Below are 16,255 nucleotides of genomic sequence, written 5' to 3' on the forward strand. Positions count from 1 at the left end.
ACTAACTGCTTTCCCAGTACCTAATTATATTCACAAAACCAGCTAGAATTCATTGTCCTTGTCTTCTCATTAGTCAGGATGACTAATTCATTGATCCAGCCAACTTCAGCATGTTCTCTCTACTCAAGTACAAGATAATCCTAATCTCCTAAAGTTCCCTCCAAAGACAAATTAACAGGGCATTCATTTCATGATGTAAGACAGATAAGAAATTAACATATGATGAGTCCTCCAAAGAGAAATTAACAGGGCATTCATTTCATGATGTAAGAGAGATGAGAAATTAACATATGATGAGTCCTTTCTAATATCAGGGCTCCCATATTTCTTTTATAGAAGTAAACAGGCCACCAGAATGGCAGAGCCCTCACAACAATTATGGCTGACATTCTCTCTAAAGTCATAGTATTGAAGACTAGCATCATGGTAAACCATAACAGTATCCTTGTTCACCTAAAAATAAAATGAGAATACGGATGTGACAGAACTTTATAACAGTTATATATACTGCAAGTTTTGACTTTGGACATTACACCAAAAAATGATATAGGTATAACTAAGACAAGATGATAATGCTTTAGGCCATTTGTTGTACGGTAAATTAAAAGAATTTGAAGTAGAAAACAAAAAGTGAATTTAGGTCCAAATCCAAAGACCAATAATTACTTTCTCGACCATTTTTATTGTACCCTATTTGGAAAGAAATGCTCCTTGAAGGACTTGAGATGATAAGCTCTAACAATGTCTACTTATATGCAATAAATATCTTGTTCACATATACAGTCAAGATGACTCATTTTTCATCAAAATAAGTTACTTTTAACCCCTACACTGCCTTACGTAAATGATAAATTTCTCATCCTATAAGACATTGATTTTAAGTGAATAGTTAACCCAGATTTCCTCTAGAATTTTTTATTAGTTATGTTGGTGTACCTGGGGTTAATGGATTCCCTCTTAATTTCCTTCATTTGGTTTCACTGATTAATTTGGTTGACCTAGCCTTCTTAAATTCCTATTTTTTTGGATTTCATTTCCTTCTTTTGGAATAGATTGAGATTCTCCATCGTAAGTTTTGAAATAGATTGGCATTTCCTTATTTGTGTAGGTTTTTCATGGAACTGAGAAAAAGTTAAAACTCTAAAAAACTGCAACTGATGTCAATTATATCACAAAAAATTGACTTATGGCAAACCCATACAGTGTTTCAGACAAGACTATAATAACTCATAGAATGAATGTTCACATACTTAAAGTAACCGAAAAAATAAAACTTGTAAACAACCTTACAAGCCTAGCACAGAAACAAGTCTCTTCTGTATCATTCATCATTCATCTCTTTCTTCAATTAATAATCTGAGATTGGTTCCCTTTGTAGGAGTGTCCAATTTTTCCTCTTAGACTTTGTTTTTTTCTTACATTTCCTAGCTTGCAATGAAGGAATTTGTTAGCATGCATGCCTGTTGCAAGTGAACTCATAAAGGCTCAGCTGCATTCTGATGTCATCTAAGGAGCATTGTAATCCAAAAAATGTAAAGATGACCATAATTTAAAATGTCTTTATCATCTTGTCTTTTATCCATATACAGACATTTATATATCAATGGAAGAACTTTGGGAGAGGACATTTTCTTCTATGAGAAAACATAAAAGATAATCATATAGCAAATATAACTCCTGGCATAGACAATTAATATTACAAACATGAGAAGAAACTAACATTCAACAAGGATTCTTGGTCCAGGGCATACTTGATATCCAAAGGTTCCTCATTTTTGGGTTGCTGTTCATATAATTCATCCATTACAGAAAAGTAAGAATGAAAACACATGTCTGTGAAGTCCCGCACTACTGTACAACTTCCCTTAATCGTACTCCATGTACCATCCTACAAATGCAATACAAAATGCTATAGCATCAGAACAAATAATACACACGGCAGAATCAAAGCAAAACTCCATATATCATTTTCAACTAAAAGTGACCTTTATTAAAATTAATGAAATGACAAGAAGGGGTAGTAAGGACCAAAAAGCAATCAACAAGCTTGTTTCCATGTTCCATGCCAACAGCCTCAAACGTGGCCACTAAAGGTGTGAAAAGGCCATAGCCTAAGCCTGCCAAAATGCTTCCAGGAATCGCTATCACTGGCCACAAAATTAGTGGCAGTGGAAGGCACATACAACATATAAACTTCAAAGTTGGTCCTATACTTTTGGCTCTGCCTTCAGAAAATTTTTTAAAATGTAAGCATTTGAATGTCTCTTTATTTGAATTGATTTCTATAATTTCACCTGCCTTCAGAAAAATCTTAATTCTAATGTGTCTCAATAATGTATTAGAAACTTTTCAAATTATAAGTCATAATAGCGATTGTAAGTTGCAGAACTTATAAAGTTGAAAATATATACTTGATCACACAATAGTATGTCCAGAAAACGTGTGCTGGCCAAAGACCCAGAATCACTGCTGAGTTTCCAACCGTCATAATAAGGCATACAATTGGACAAAATATGATACCTGCAAACATTGTCATGCAAATAAAAGCTCTTTCACAACTATATAACACTTAAAGTAACTGCCTATCTTTGTTTATTCCACATTATTCTTTTTAATAACACATACAAGTCTCACATAATTCCTGGTATAATCATATGGCTAACCTCTTCACTCACAACAGACTAACAACCAGCCAAAAAAATTGGTCCACCATTCAACAAAAGGAGATGCATCTCATAGAATGCCTATTTCCAAAGCATTTAACAGATAAGAAACTCCTTAAAGTACATGCATAGAATTAACAAATACACGCACGCACATACAGATACCCGACAAAATTTTACAGTATCTTCAACTGATGCACAGAACTACCCATTATATTTATATATAGTCCCTTGATATAGGTATTTACGATTGTTAGAAGATTGCTGTTGTATCAGGGCTTGAGATTGGAAGAAAGAAAAGAGATTCAAAAAAATTGATTTTGGGGCAATTGTAAAATGAGACTTCATGAATCGAGAGGAATTGCTCAGTAAGAATGATATAAACAAATTTAATAAGATATTTTAGGATTCAACTATATAGTTTCAAGTTGAATTACATTTTTGTGAGGAGTGGTTTAGAAGAATGCATCTCCCAAGAGCATAAATAGTTTACCTGGCTCCTTATTCCATTACCACTCATGTTCAACAAGCTTAACCATAGAACTTCCCCTACAATCAGATCATTTAGCTTCCTACTCCAATTGTATAAACATCGCTAAGTATTGTGCCTCATGAAAAATCCATTAAATACACTTGAACTTAAGTTAGTATTGTGCTTCGCCCCTATACGCAATGAGTGTAAATGAGTGTCAAGGGGATCATTTGTGCTCAAAAAAGATGGACTCTCATTAAACCACTGGTCAAATGAATTCATTGAAACAGACTCAACACTATGTAACTAAAGCCCCAAAAAAATTTAAAATACTACATTCTTATGCACAGAATAACCACCAATTGGATATTAAAAAAATGAAAGCATTAGGGAACTCCAGAATTTATCTTTCGTAAGGCACAATAATTACAAAAGCTTGGCAAATGAGTAACAACTTAAGTGGGTATGATTGTGGGGACAAACTCAATAATTAATTGTATAGAAGGAAAACTCAAGCTCGTCACAGACTTGTTAACCCAAAATTTTGACTCAGACTTAAGATGTGCCAAAAATACAGCCTCAAAAAAAGTCGCACAAAAAACAGCAATTAATGAATGGGAAGCTCAGAAAACACAAATAAATCTTTTTTGTGTATCATTTTGTCATTGTTCAGAGAATAAAAATTGAGAAAATTTGGCTTTCAAAGCTCTGCCACAGTTTTCATTATGCCGCCAAATCTGAATCTGAAACTTTCCGAGTTTCATTGAGAAACAAGTTATATGATGACCTATAACCAACTTATTTGGCAATAAATTACATAAGCAGTAGAATATTCAGACACAAGCTGGAACTGAATGCGATTATTCAAGTATGCTGGAATATTTCAAATAAGAAGCATATAAAAGCTTGTTAGAATGACATAACACAAACTCTGGATAAGATTGCCTTCAGAACATCAAAGAGCTCTCATCCTCTGATCTGCCAAATCCAGGCTTTTGTCCTTGAACTGATTGTTAAATGAATGGCTCAAGCTGTATCAGAAATTACAGGGAATTCAGCAGTATTTTCAAACACTAAATTACAGGCAGTATATTTTAGAGCAAAAATTATAGGCATGTCATGTAACCTAAACACTACTCTAAAAAATTGGTCAATTATCTGATGTCCTTTGCTTTTGTAGACATGGTAGAAGAGCGTGTCAAAGTTGATGAAAGATCAACCCCACAGCTCCCAAGAATCACCTACGGGCAAACACCTATCACAGAAGAGAGAAGCAAAAATCTATGGAGGCAGGAATTGCCAAATCCATAGATGAGACATTCTTGATGAGCAAAAAAGAGACTGCTATTATCAAAAGTGAATGAATAAATCACAAAGAGATCAATCCTTATAAAAGGAGATCAAAACCCTAACAGGAATCTAACCTAGGTTGCATGATAATAATTAATAAAATAATTAATTATTACATGCCTAAAATTTAGCTTAAGTACACTAGAGATAATAAATGACTTAATAATTAAATCAATATGATTTAATTAATAAGAAAATACTTTATTACTATAACACCCCCCCTTAAGATAAACTTAGGGAGTAGCTAAAAACCTAGAAACTACTGCTAAAAGGAAACTAGGTCCCAACAACAAGGCCTGATGAGGTACCCAAGCACAACCAAATCTCTGAAAAGAGGAGAAATAGAGAAAATCACATGGAAAAGACCCTACACCAAAAAGAGATGGAAAGAATGTTCCAAAAGATAGGAACAAAAGAAGATCATGAAGAATACCACTGAAGCATGAAGCTGCAAACATTGTCAAACTGCTGATCTGAAGAAACCTCCACTGTATAGAACATGACCAAGTAGAGAAGACTAAGTCTGAAAAGCTGATTAATCGAAGATGGAAGGTATCTTCATAGCCTCCAAAAATAGGAATGAAAGAATGTCTATATGGTAAATGATCCATCTCACTAAAATGCACAGGTATCCAGCCACTACAATCACCTAGTGCATAGGATCAAATACTAAATGCATAGCTCACTCCATCAAACCAAGAAAGCAATAGAACCAACATAACCCTCCTATAATGTTGAGAGGTAAGACATGAACACTGAAACTGATTGCAATGTCTCCTACAGAAAGAAGATCCAGGAACGTCAAGAGTGCAAAAGAAGTACAAACACCTATAATGGCATGTGTCATCGACACATCATGAGGCTAATGTTGTGGAATGAACACTCACTTGACGAAAGAAGATGGCGAATATGGCCAATATGAAACCACCCAAGGCACTTTGTAATGTAGTGTGAGTACAACAAAACACACAGATGTGCAAGACCCCAAAATGCAATACAATGGCACTTTATCTTAGTGCATTTGCAAAAATACTACAAAAGGATGTCAACAAAAATCAAAAGAGACATAAGGCTGATACAGGGATTGTACAACCCATGAAAAATCATCTGAAACAAAAAATCGATCCCCGGACATAAAACAATCAAGATATCCATCCATATGTAGTAAAGCAAAAAACTGAATGGGATGTGCCTGGAGCAGAATCTAGAAAATAGAATAACGAAGACCGGATGAGCAAGTTATGGCCAAAAAACCACTGTGCCTAAAAATTTCATTTTTCAAACCAAAATATCTCGATTTGCATGCCAAAATCAGAAAATTACTGCCTCAAGAAATGTGCCAAAAAATAAAATCATCTCGGAAAATGTGCAAAAATATCAATTTTAAAACAAAAAATCTCGATTTGTGTGCAAAAATCAAAAAATATTGCCTCAGGAAATGTGCCCAATTTAGGAGCAATATTTTTAGCTGCAAATTCCAACTGTGTCCAAATTGGAAAAATTTTATATGAAAATAAGGGTTTTTGGGCACTTTGAGCTCAACAATGATGTCCGTTTGGGCTCAAAGTACGCCAAAAATCAGCGACCCCCCGGATTCAATACAAATAAGTGTGAAAGCTGAAACCCTCTGAAAGAAAAAGCACAACTCTAAAAGCCAAGCCAAATTTCTCATAAACAGAACCGGGGCATGAAGATTTGGAGCTCTTATACCATGTTGAAGTTGATGAAAGATCAACCCTACAGCTCCCAAGAATCACCTACATGCAAACACCTATCACAGAAGAGAGAAGCAAAAATCTATGGAGGCAAGAATTGTCAGATCCATAGATGAGACATTCTTGATGAGCAAAAAATAGATTGCTATTATCAAAAGTGAATGAATAAATTACAAAAAGATCAATCCTTATAAAAGGAGATCAAAACTCTAACAAAAATCTAACCTAGGTTGCATGATAATAATTAATAAAAGAATTAATTATTATATACCTAAAGTTTAGCTTAATTAAACTAGAGATAATAAGTGACTTAATAATTAAATCAATATGATTTAATTAATAAGAAAATACTTTATTACTCTAATAAAGCATGCAGGCATAGTTAACTTATCCACTACAACATAAATCTAGTTCTTGCTCTTTACCTCAGGGATGCCTGTAATGAAATCCATAGACACACTTCCCACTTTGGATTGAAAATAGGCAAAGGCTATAGGAATACTACAAGAAAAAATACTCTACTTTTTTGCATTGGAAAGTTATGCAATCCATAATATGTTTTGAAACATCTTTCTTCAAACAGATTCGCAAGTATCTTTCTCTCATCTACCTAACACTCTTGTAGAACTTTGGGTTCCTAGTCATTGAGATATTATGCAAAGCCCTCAAAATCTTTTCTTTCAACTTAGATTTGGGAACTCAGAAAATCCTATTGTTATAAAGGATGACTATCTACCACTAAATGCCTATCATCCTTATTTTCAGCTTAAACATTAGTACCAAAGGCATTCTTAAATTATTCTACCTTGATGGAAGACTTCCAATCAATAGAAATAGTAAACATCGAGTATAGACTGGATATTGGATTGAGAATCAGCAACCAAATTCTTTTTAACTTTCATGCACTCTACATTAAAATTATATGCTTTAAGTTCAATCACCCATTTTTGTTGTCAATCTTTCAAGACATATTTGCCAAAAAACTTGAACTATTATGACCAATGTTACTCGGCTCGGACTCGAAAGTCAGGCTTGGACTCAAACTTGGCAGTCGGACTCAACAAGGACTTGACAACAACTCTGGAAGACAATTAAAAACCCAAGAGATTCAAAGATTTTTTAGGATTTTAAGTTTTTCATGCATCCTTTAGCCAATTAACATCAAAGACACAATAATTGAGATAAATAGAAGCTACTTTGCACACATACACAACTTTTTATAGCTCACATAAGTATAAATGCGAAATTTTGAAAGAAATTATTTAAAGTTAAACTGAATAAATAGAAACATGGTGTCACTATCAAATTTTTATAATATTCATGCAATATGCAATTCATGGATTCAAAAGTTCAAAACATATATCAAAATAAAGGCTCATAGTAGCCTATTTCCTCCTATGAGTACGCCTAAGATAGGTCATGAAAGACTTTAAAGCCACCCTCTCTCCCTGTGTGTGAGGTTGAACCTTAGTGACATACTCATCATGATCATCCCCCTCATCCTCATCCTCATAATCATCATCATCAGAGTTAGATCCATCACCCTCGGCCTCAGAGCCCTGCACTAGGTCTCCTCGTGCTCTAGCCTCCTCTACTGCCTCTGCCTCTCAATCCACCTCATCAACCCACTCCAAGTCTCCATCGCTAAAGATGGGATCATAAACTTCCAACTTCAATTTAACCTCAAATAGCCAATACAGGTTGTGGGAGATTACATTGTTGAAGGCAAGCTAAATCCTGGATTTGGCTAAGCCAGGAGTTTTTTGAAAAACCCCCAAAATCTAGAATCTACATTTTAACTCCTATGAAGTTGAAACCTATCTCAAACATCCTGACAATATTCATACAAATATAACTTAAAGGATAAGAACGACTTACTTATACTTAAATGTTGCATTTGTATAAATCCTCCCGCCCTTGAGCTGAAAAAACTCTTTTTCCAACAGAGTCTGACCAGCAGGGCTCGCCAAGTCTAGCAAGTCCACAACCTAAGTGTTGTTGGAACTTGCCAAAAGCATGCATGAGGGCAAGCATCTCTATGTCATAAATGGAAAGTGCCTTTTTTGAATCTTTCAATTTCTACTCTCCTTAACTATGGGGTGCCTTTTCTACATTTTTATTATCCTAGTCTCCTATCCTAAAGCATCACATTTTACAACAAATGGTTGTGACAACTAAGGAATGGTAATTATGGGGTACGAACCCATTACCTCCTTGACCTTCTTGAAGGTATCTTAGGAGGTGTTAGTCCATGAGAAAGCTACTTTAATAATCATATTAGCTAGGGGTGTTGTTAGCTGTGAAAAAACCCTTAACAAGCATCCTAGTAACTACAAAGGCTAAAGGAACCCCATAACAATGTCAATGTGGCATCAACCCACTTAAACACCTTGAGCACTATAGATATAGCCCATATACAAAATCTCTATAACTCCAATGTCACACTGCAACTATTTTGCATATAAAATCTATTCCTCTAATATTCCAAGAAATATATCTAAATTATAAAAGTATTCTTCACAATCTTGTTGTAAGTCAATATATCATCAAAGAAAATAAAAATAAATCCCTATTTGATTATTTAGTACCTAATTTATGCATGACTAAAAAGTGGCAGATGTAACGACTACCCAAACTGACATCTAAACGTTGTCTTGCACCTGTCCTCATCATAGATGCAACTCTAAGAAATATCCTAATATAAGAAAAATATTTGATAATAAGTTACTCCATTCAACTCATCCAAAAACTTAATAATCATAAGAATCAAGTACTTGTTTGTAATATCCCCTTCTTACAGTAGGTTGGTGGACCTTAAGCCTATTCAATGGATTCTCATAGGCTATTAAGATAGGCACCCCTCTATTAATCTCCTTACCTAGGTACCCCTTTTTAGAGGCATGACTATACAACTCCAATAATACCATGCTGATCCAATCACTGTTAGGTTAAAAAAAACTCTAGAAATAGCCCATCTATACCTAGGAACTTCCCATTGGCTAAGGTTTTAAAAATCTCATCAATTTCTTGGATAGAAGTATCTTTTCCCAACTCCCTTGCATTTTCTTTGGATACCCTTGAGGATATCGGATTCAAACACTACTTCATAGCGGTTCTCCTAGTTGTGTTCAAAAGTAAAGAGTCCTTGGTAATACTTGAAGAAAGCATCTCTAATGTTTCCCTGAGCCTTAACCAATATACCATCAACTTGAATCTCTTCAATTAGTTCTTTTGTTTGTTTGTGCTTATTGAGCTTGAAGAAGTAATTTGATCCTCTATCTCCCTCCTTAAGCCAAGTCATTTTGGCTCTCATTCTCTGCCCCTCAAACTTATTCTTACAAGTTCCTAAGACCTGACTTGATTCACACTAGATTAGTCATTGTTGCCTCATCATGCCAATCTGCCTGTACTTCTTTCTCAGCATTGATAAGTTTAATTTGTAGGATCTCCTTTCCTCTGTTTTTGTCCATAGCTCTTTTTTTGCCCACAAGCTTAAACATCGTTTTCCATAATATCACCATGCCTTCCAATGCTCAAGAAGGTTCAAGTTAGAATTGCAAAACTTAGATAAACATGTAGCCATCCTCATTGTTGTGTAATAATCCTATCTGGTTATAGCTTAGGCAAACACCATTTTTTCTTTGCATTTAATAGGCTTCACTATTATCACTGCAAATATGATATTCTGAATTTTGAACATCAAACTAGAGAATGCAATTGAGTGCCCACAATATTCAAATAAATTTTGGTTCTAGAATTGTGCATAAATTGATATCCAATTCTGCCCTTTGGATATTGCAAAATAATTAACTCTGGAATGACAAATGATTCACACCAACTAACAACTTTGCTTCAAACAATATACAGCACACTAATTTATTAAATAACAAGAAACCTGGAAATGCAACTTCATCTCCCCCATTGAAATATAGGGTGTTGCTGTTCCCTCCAAATGCAAACGCTACTCTGCTTGAATTGACAGCCCCTTACACATCTGAACACATGTGCAAAGACTAAATGCAGACCCTGGCATGAAATCACAGGCTCCAAAATGTGGCAGGACTTAAGGAAACAAATGCAAGCCTCTAAATCTCAGACACAGGCCAAACAAGTAAACACAGGCCTCATGAAATGAATTGCAGGCCTTTGTAGTTAGCCGCAGGCCCTCCAAAGTCATTCACAGGCCACTGAAAGTTTATCACAGGCCTGCTGAAACTCCAAACACTACCTATAAGGAACGGCAACCTCAGTAATGCTGTCCAATTTGCTAACTAGTAAATTGCAGCCCTTCAGCACAATTCAAAACCACTCTTCAAACCCCAATTGTATGCTAACTTTTGATATAATTCTTGAACAATTCAGCATATGAAGAAATCCTCTTTCCCAAATATAGTAAAACACGGTAGGTAAAGAACCTTCGATTAGTTATACTTCAGCAACCAATCTAAACACCAATAGAAATACTTTTAGAATTCCCAGCTTACTCACAAACCCTCAGCCGGACAATCAATGAGAAAATATATTGTTCAAGATTGTTCTTCTCCCAAGTTACAGAAGTTACAGTAGGAGACAGTTGGCCAATTGCATACTTCAGCACAATTGCCAAGAACTTCTCAGAATCAAACCCTTATACCTCGGCAAGGGATTTGAAAATCAGAAATCAGGAAAAGCCACGAAGGCACAAAAAACAGAATATATTTTTCAAGCATGTTTCTCCCAATGAAATGAGCTCCTATTTATAAGTTCTCATTGGCCCAAAGTTTCCCTAAAACTCCACTTTAGAAATTGTGGAAGTTTTCAAAAAAACTCAACACTAGAAACTTTCCAACTTGCTTTTTAAGAAATGTCTTTTAAAGTCATTAGTGTAATAATGCAACTCAATGATTAATAAACAAATAAGAACTCATGCAATTTATTACTTTATTAACTGCAAGGGACGACCAACTGCTGAAGCCACCCATTGCACTACCAAAAATAGCAACTTCTGACAATAGACTTACTACAAATAGTAAGTCCACAACTGAGACTCCCAAAACACCTTGTCAGCTCATGAGGGTCGCTATGATGAGCTAACTCCATCCACTATGTTGACCTGCCAAAATCAAGGACATTATAGTCCTCCATCCCCAAGATTGCTTGTCCTCAAGCAATTCGACAATACAGTGAACTTCAACCTCCACCTGGATCCCAAATGAAGAAGTGCATAACATCTCTTTGACATTGAACCAATTGCAAACTAACATTATCAAGACCATTAACATCACCTGCAATGTAGCACCCAGTACCTATGTTGATAGTGTAAAAGTCAGAGCATCACTAGAAGACAACTCCACAAAAAATCTCAACATACTCTTCTTCTTGGTCACCACCCACATAATATATACTAGAGTGGAATCCTGATCATCTCCAACCAACCCAGGAAAAGACGTAGCAACCAAACTAGGATATCTTATCAAACCATTTTGGATTAACTAGAATGGTTGGTCCACATTTCCCCTTATCGTGATTGGTGTGAAAGGCTTTTGCTTGCTTCCACATAAAGTTCATTGTGGTTACAGCTAGATACCCCAATACTTTAGTTTCTTGCAAGCAAAGTCTAAGGCTTCGTTATTTCTGCATCAAGTTCTGACCATGTATTTTCTAAAACTCATCTCCAAACCCCTAACATTCTCGCCAGATATATTAAGATTCTTAATTTATTCTTGTGGTTAGTGTTTTTGATGCTTATAAAGTCAATCAAAGCATTTTGGGATATCTACCCCTTTCTTTGAAGGTTTCTTGTTGAACCAGGGAGAGTCAAGGACTATCTGTCAATCATCTACTTTTCTTTTTCTCTGCCTCTTTCTTTTGAACTTCCTACCACTAGCCTTCCTCGTTGTGAGCTTGTACTTCCGTCATCACCAGTTTCTAAATTAATGGTACAATTTCCTTCCCAAATCCTTCATCTCCCGGTTTCAAGAGAGATTCATTTACTCAAAGGTCCTTGTCTCCTTGTGAAGAAGCATGAGAAGATATACCTCTAATTAAATTGGCATTCTTACTGGTAGGCCCTAATCAGCCTCATTGGCACATAAGAGTCCTCTGTCGAAACAACAGAGATGATCTTAAAACAGAGGATTAATGATGAATAAAAATTTACATCTCCCCCTTCTACATTCACATTTGAAGCTTCGTCTTCTAGGGTTTCATTCGAGGATGATGGTTTCTGCACGATGCCAGTGTCATTATTCTTATTTACTATGGATTTTGTTTTTCCCATTGACACCACATTACTAAAACTATTTTGTATTTTCACAGCCCCATTCTAGGGGGGAGGGGTTTAGGGTAGGAAAATCTTTTCTCAAATGACCATTTTTCTTGCAGTAAAAACAGGCTTGCAAGTTACCAAGTAGATCCAAATCCCAATATAGGATTTTATTTTCAACTATCATTGAAGTTTTATCAGGAATGTCAATATTGGGATCCAAACCAATTAAGACTCTTACATTTAAATGTGGATGTGTGACCTAAGATTCTTCAATTTGCAGAACGTTTCCTTCCCACTATCCTTCCTCGTTGTGAGCTTGAACTTCTATCGTCACCATTTTCTAATTTAATGGTACAATTTCCTTCCCCAAATCCTTCATCATTTACTCAAAGGTCCTTGTCTCCTTGAGAAGAAGCATGGGAAGATTACCTTTAATTAAAAGGTCATTCTTACTGGTAGACACTAATCAGCCTCATTGCGACAGAACAGTCCTACATTGAAACAACAGAGATCTTAAAATAGTGGATTAATGAGGAATAAAAAATTTACAGCATCTCCCCCTTCTGCATTCACATTTGAAGCTTCATCTTCTAGGGTTTCATTCGAGGATGATGGTTTCTGCACTTTCTTTAGAGATGCCAGTGTCATTATTCTTATTTACTATGGATTTTGTTTTTCCCGTTGACACCACATTACTAAAACTATTTTGTATTTTCACAGCGCCATTCTGGGGGGGAGGGGTTTAGAGTCTGACAATCTTTTCTCAAATGGCCATTTTTCTTGCAGTAAAAACAGGCTTGCAAGTTACCAAGTAGATCCAAATCCCAATGTAGGATTTTATTCTCAACTGTCATTGAAATTTTATCAGGAATGTCAATATTGGGATCCAAAGCAATTAATACTCACATTTAAATGTGGGTGTGTGACTTAAGATTCTTCAATTTGCAGAACGTTTCCTTCCCACTATCCTTCCTTTTTGGGAGCTTGTACTTCTGTCGTCACCATTTTCTAATTTAATGGTACAATTTCCTTTCCAAATTCTTCATCTCTCGATTTCACGAAAGATTCATTTACTCAAAGGTCCTTGTCTCCTTGAGAAGAAGCATGGGAAGATTACCTTTAAATAAATTGGCATTCTTACTGGTAGACCCTAATCAGCCCCATTGGGACAGAAGAGTCCTCTGTTGAAACAACAGAGATCTTCTTAAAACAGCGAATTAAAGAGCAATAAAGAATTTACAGCATCACCCCCTTCTGCATTCACATTTGAAGCTTCGTCTTCTAGGGTTTCATTCGAGGATGATGGTTTTTGAAATTTTGCACTTTTTTTAGGGATGCCAGTGTCATTATTCTTATTTACTGTGGATTTTGTTTTTCCCATTGACACCACATTACTAAAACTATTTTGTATTTTCACAGCCCCATTCTGGGGGGGAGGGGTTTAGAGTCGGACAATCTTTTCTCAAAAGGCCATTTTTCTTGCAGTAAAAACAGGCTTGCAAGTTACCAAGTAGACCCAAATCCCAATGTAGGGTTTCATTCTCAACTGTTGTTGAAATTTTATCAGGAATGTCAATATTGGGATCCAAAGCAATTAAAACTCACATTTAAATGTGGGTGTGTGACCTGAGATTCTTCAATTTGCAGAACATTTCCTGTGGGTTTTAGAATTTGAGGCAAAAAGCTCCAATACTCCAACAAGAGATTTCTACTTTTCATCCAATTTGATGATTCCCTAGCCAAGATTTGGTCCAGGCTACCCTTAGAGGACCAAGAGATGCCCTAAAGAGGGCTTGCCCAATATTCCAAAACCCTTTCGTAAGAACTCTTTCTTGCATGTTATGGTTTTTAAAAATAACTATGAACAGTCCCTTTTGCATCATCCAACAGAAACTGACATATATTCCTGATATTTACCCCAGACATTAGCAATCCAGTCATCAATGAATTTCCTTGATCGCAACAAATTCACATCCATGCACACAAAAAAATTGCAATATTTCTATGGTTAGTTGCTCATTTCTAAAGCTTTCAACATATCTTCATTTGGAGACAAGGAAAGAGCTTTCGGTCCCACACAAAGGCACCTTACCCTCTTTCCGTCGTCTGGTATCTCTAATGGGAAGGTTGCCTCCACCTTTCACTCCATTGGCTCCACTTTCCATTAATCCTCCAGACTCCTCTGCATCTGGGGCTATGAATCCTCAATTAAAGCACACTCTTCATCTCATCTGCAACCAGAGCTGATCTGTAAGAAGGTATTTTATTATTATCCTTCAACTGGTCATCATTTTTTTTGCTACTATTTACATTACTGCCTTCATTTAATCTGCCCGGGTCTATGTTAATGCCCCCGATCACAGTTGCTCTCCTCAAACTAGTCGAACACTATAAAATGGATGCAACCAGGGCCAAGAAGACAAATGTTTGAGGGTTTCAGGGGTTTTGGGGAGCCAACAACAAAAAAACATAATGGCCTTTAACACAAACAAAAACAAGGAAAACAATAAAAATGATAGAGCACAAATAGGAAAAAGAGAACAACGAAGCCTAAACAACAGCATCAGCATTCTTGCAGGGTGTGACTCCAAGAAAGTTGCAAAGCAGCTCTACACCTTCCTCAAAGCACCCAATCAAATCCAGTCCCTAATCCATCCTGAAAAATATTTTCACAAATATTGGAAATGACTATCATTATTTAAATATACTAGAATACTTAAAATAAATAGCATACAAATACTTGCTAGAATGACATATAACCTTCAGCACCAAGTACAGCCTCTAGATGAGATTGCTTTCAAAAAATCTCCCAAATCAAAGGTTTTTCATCCTTGAACTGATAGTTGAGCACATGGCTCAAGTTGTAGGAGAAAGTATCTGGAAACTAACATTGTTTTCAAAGCGACCAACCACTTCACCATATAAAAGCAGGTTGAGTGCTAAAAAGTAAATGTCCCATAATCTGATACAATAAAATTTATTAATTATGTCCATATCCTCCTCAAATAGCTCCCACTTTGTGTAATATCACCTTTCTAAAATAATATTTTAATAATAATAAAATACAAAAAGTAAATATAGATAAAGGAACGTGAATAAAAAACAAAGATTAGTGACTAATTGTGCAACAATCCATCTCATAGGCAAGAATACACAATAATAGTCCAACCAATATTGGGTTAGCTGATTCATCTGTGACAACCGACACGGGCTTTTCTGCATGATGGGCAACCTATAATGATGTGAAGAGGGAAATGATAACACGAAAGAAGGAACTATAAACAGCGATGATAGTAGCCTGGAGTGATAATTATGTTAACAGCGACTTGTATTATGCAATATCATCCATACGGGAAGATTCAAGGACATGATTAATGCTCCATAGATAATATTTAATGGTGATGATTACATGACAACAATTGTGGCTAAGCATACAATTACATAGACCAAGAAATAGGAGCTGCTTTGAGATCAAATGATGATTTTGGTCAAGGCATCCATGAAAATATCAAATTGAAAGATTAAAATCATTAAACTCTAATAACAGTATGCATTGACTGAAATTTAAATACTAACAACATATAATCTCTAGACTCAAATACCACAGGTCGATGGATATATTACAGGGTTAGAAATCAGAAGGTTATCTTAGCCAACTAACCAATAGACTAGTAATTTGATAAACTAAGTTAACTAAATAATATTATCGATCTCCTAAAATGGGAGGCAACATCTAAAAAGCAGGGTGCAAATGGAGTAATTATAAAACAGTGATCAACAGAAGAGGTTCACTAATCAGCGTCATTAA

At 35.6% G+C, this 16,255-nt stretch overlaps 1 protein-coding gene across 1 annotated transcript in view; it reads right to left on the reverse strand.

The window, feature by feature from the left end:
• The window catches only part of LOC149568040 (putative membrane protein At3g27390), a 133,484-nt gene that overhangs the window by 65,797 nt on the left and 51,432 nt on the right, over nt 1-16,255 (reverse strand). Inside the window, exons 2-4 of the mRNA XM_089821044.1 lie at nt 2,412-2,520; nt 2,029-2,221; nt 1,752-1,888 (exon numbers count right to left, since the gene is read on the reverse strand). Of these exons, the coding sequence (XP_089677170.1) occupies nt 1,752-1,888; nt 2,029-2,221; nt 2,412-2,520 (439 nt within the window). The remainder of the gene's footprint in view (nt 1-1,751; nt 1,889-2,028; nt 2,222-2,411; nt 2,521-16,255) is intronic.

Source organism: Cupressus sempervirens, chromosome 3 (genome assembly GCF_028749045.1).
Source record: "Cupressus sempervirens isolate cs-2001-9-10 chromosome 3, ASM2874904v1, whole genome shotgun sequence".
NCBI classification, from domain to species: Eukaryota; Viridiplantae; Streptophyta; class Pinopsida; order Cupressales; family Cupressaceae; genus Cupressus; species Cupressus sempervirens.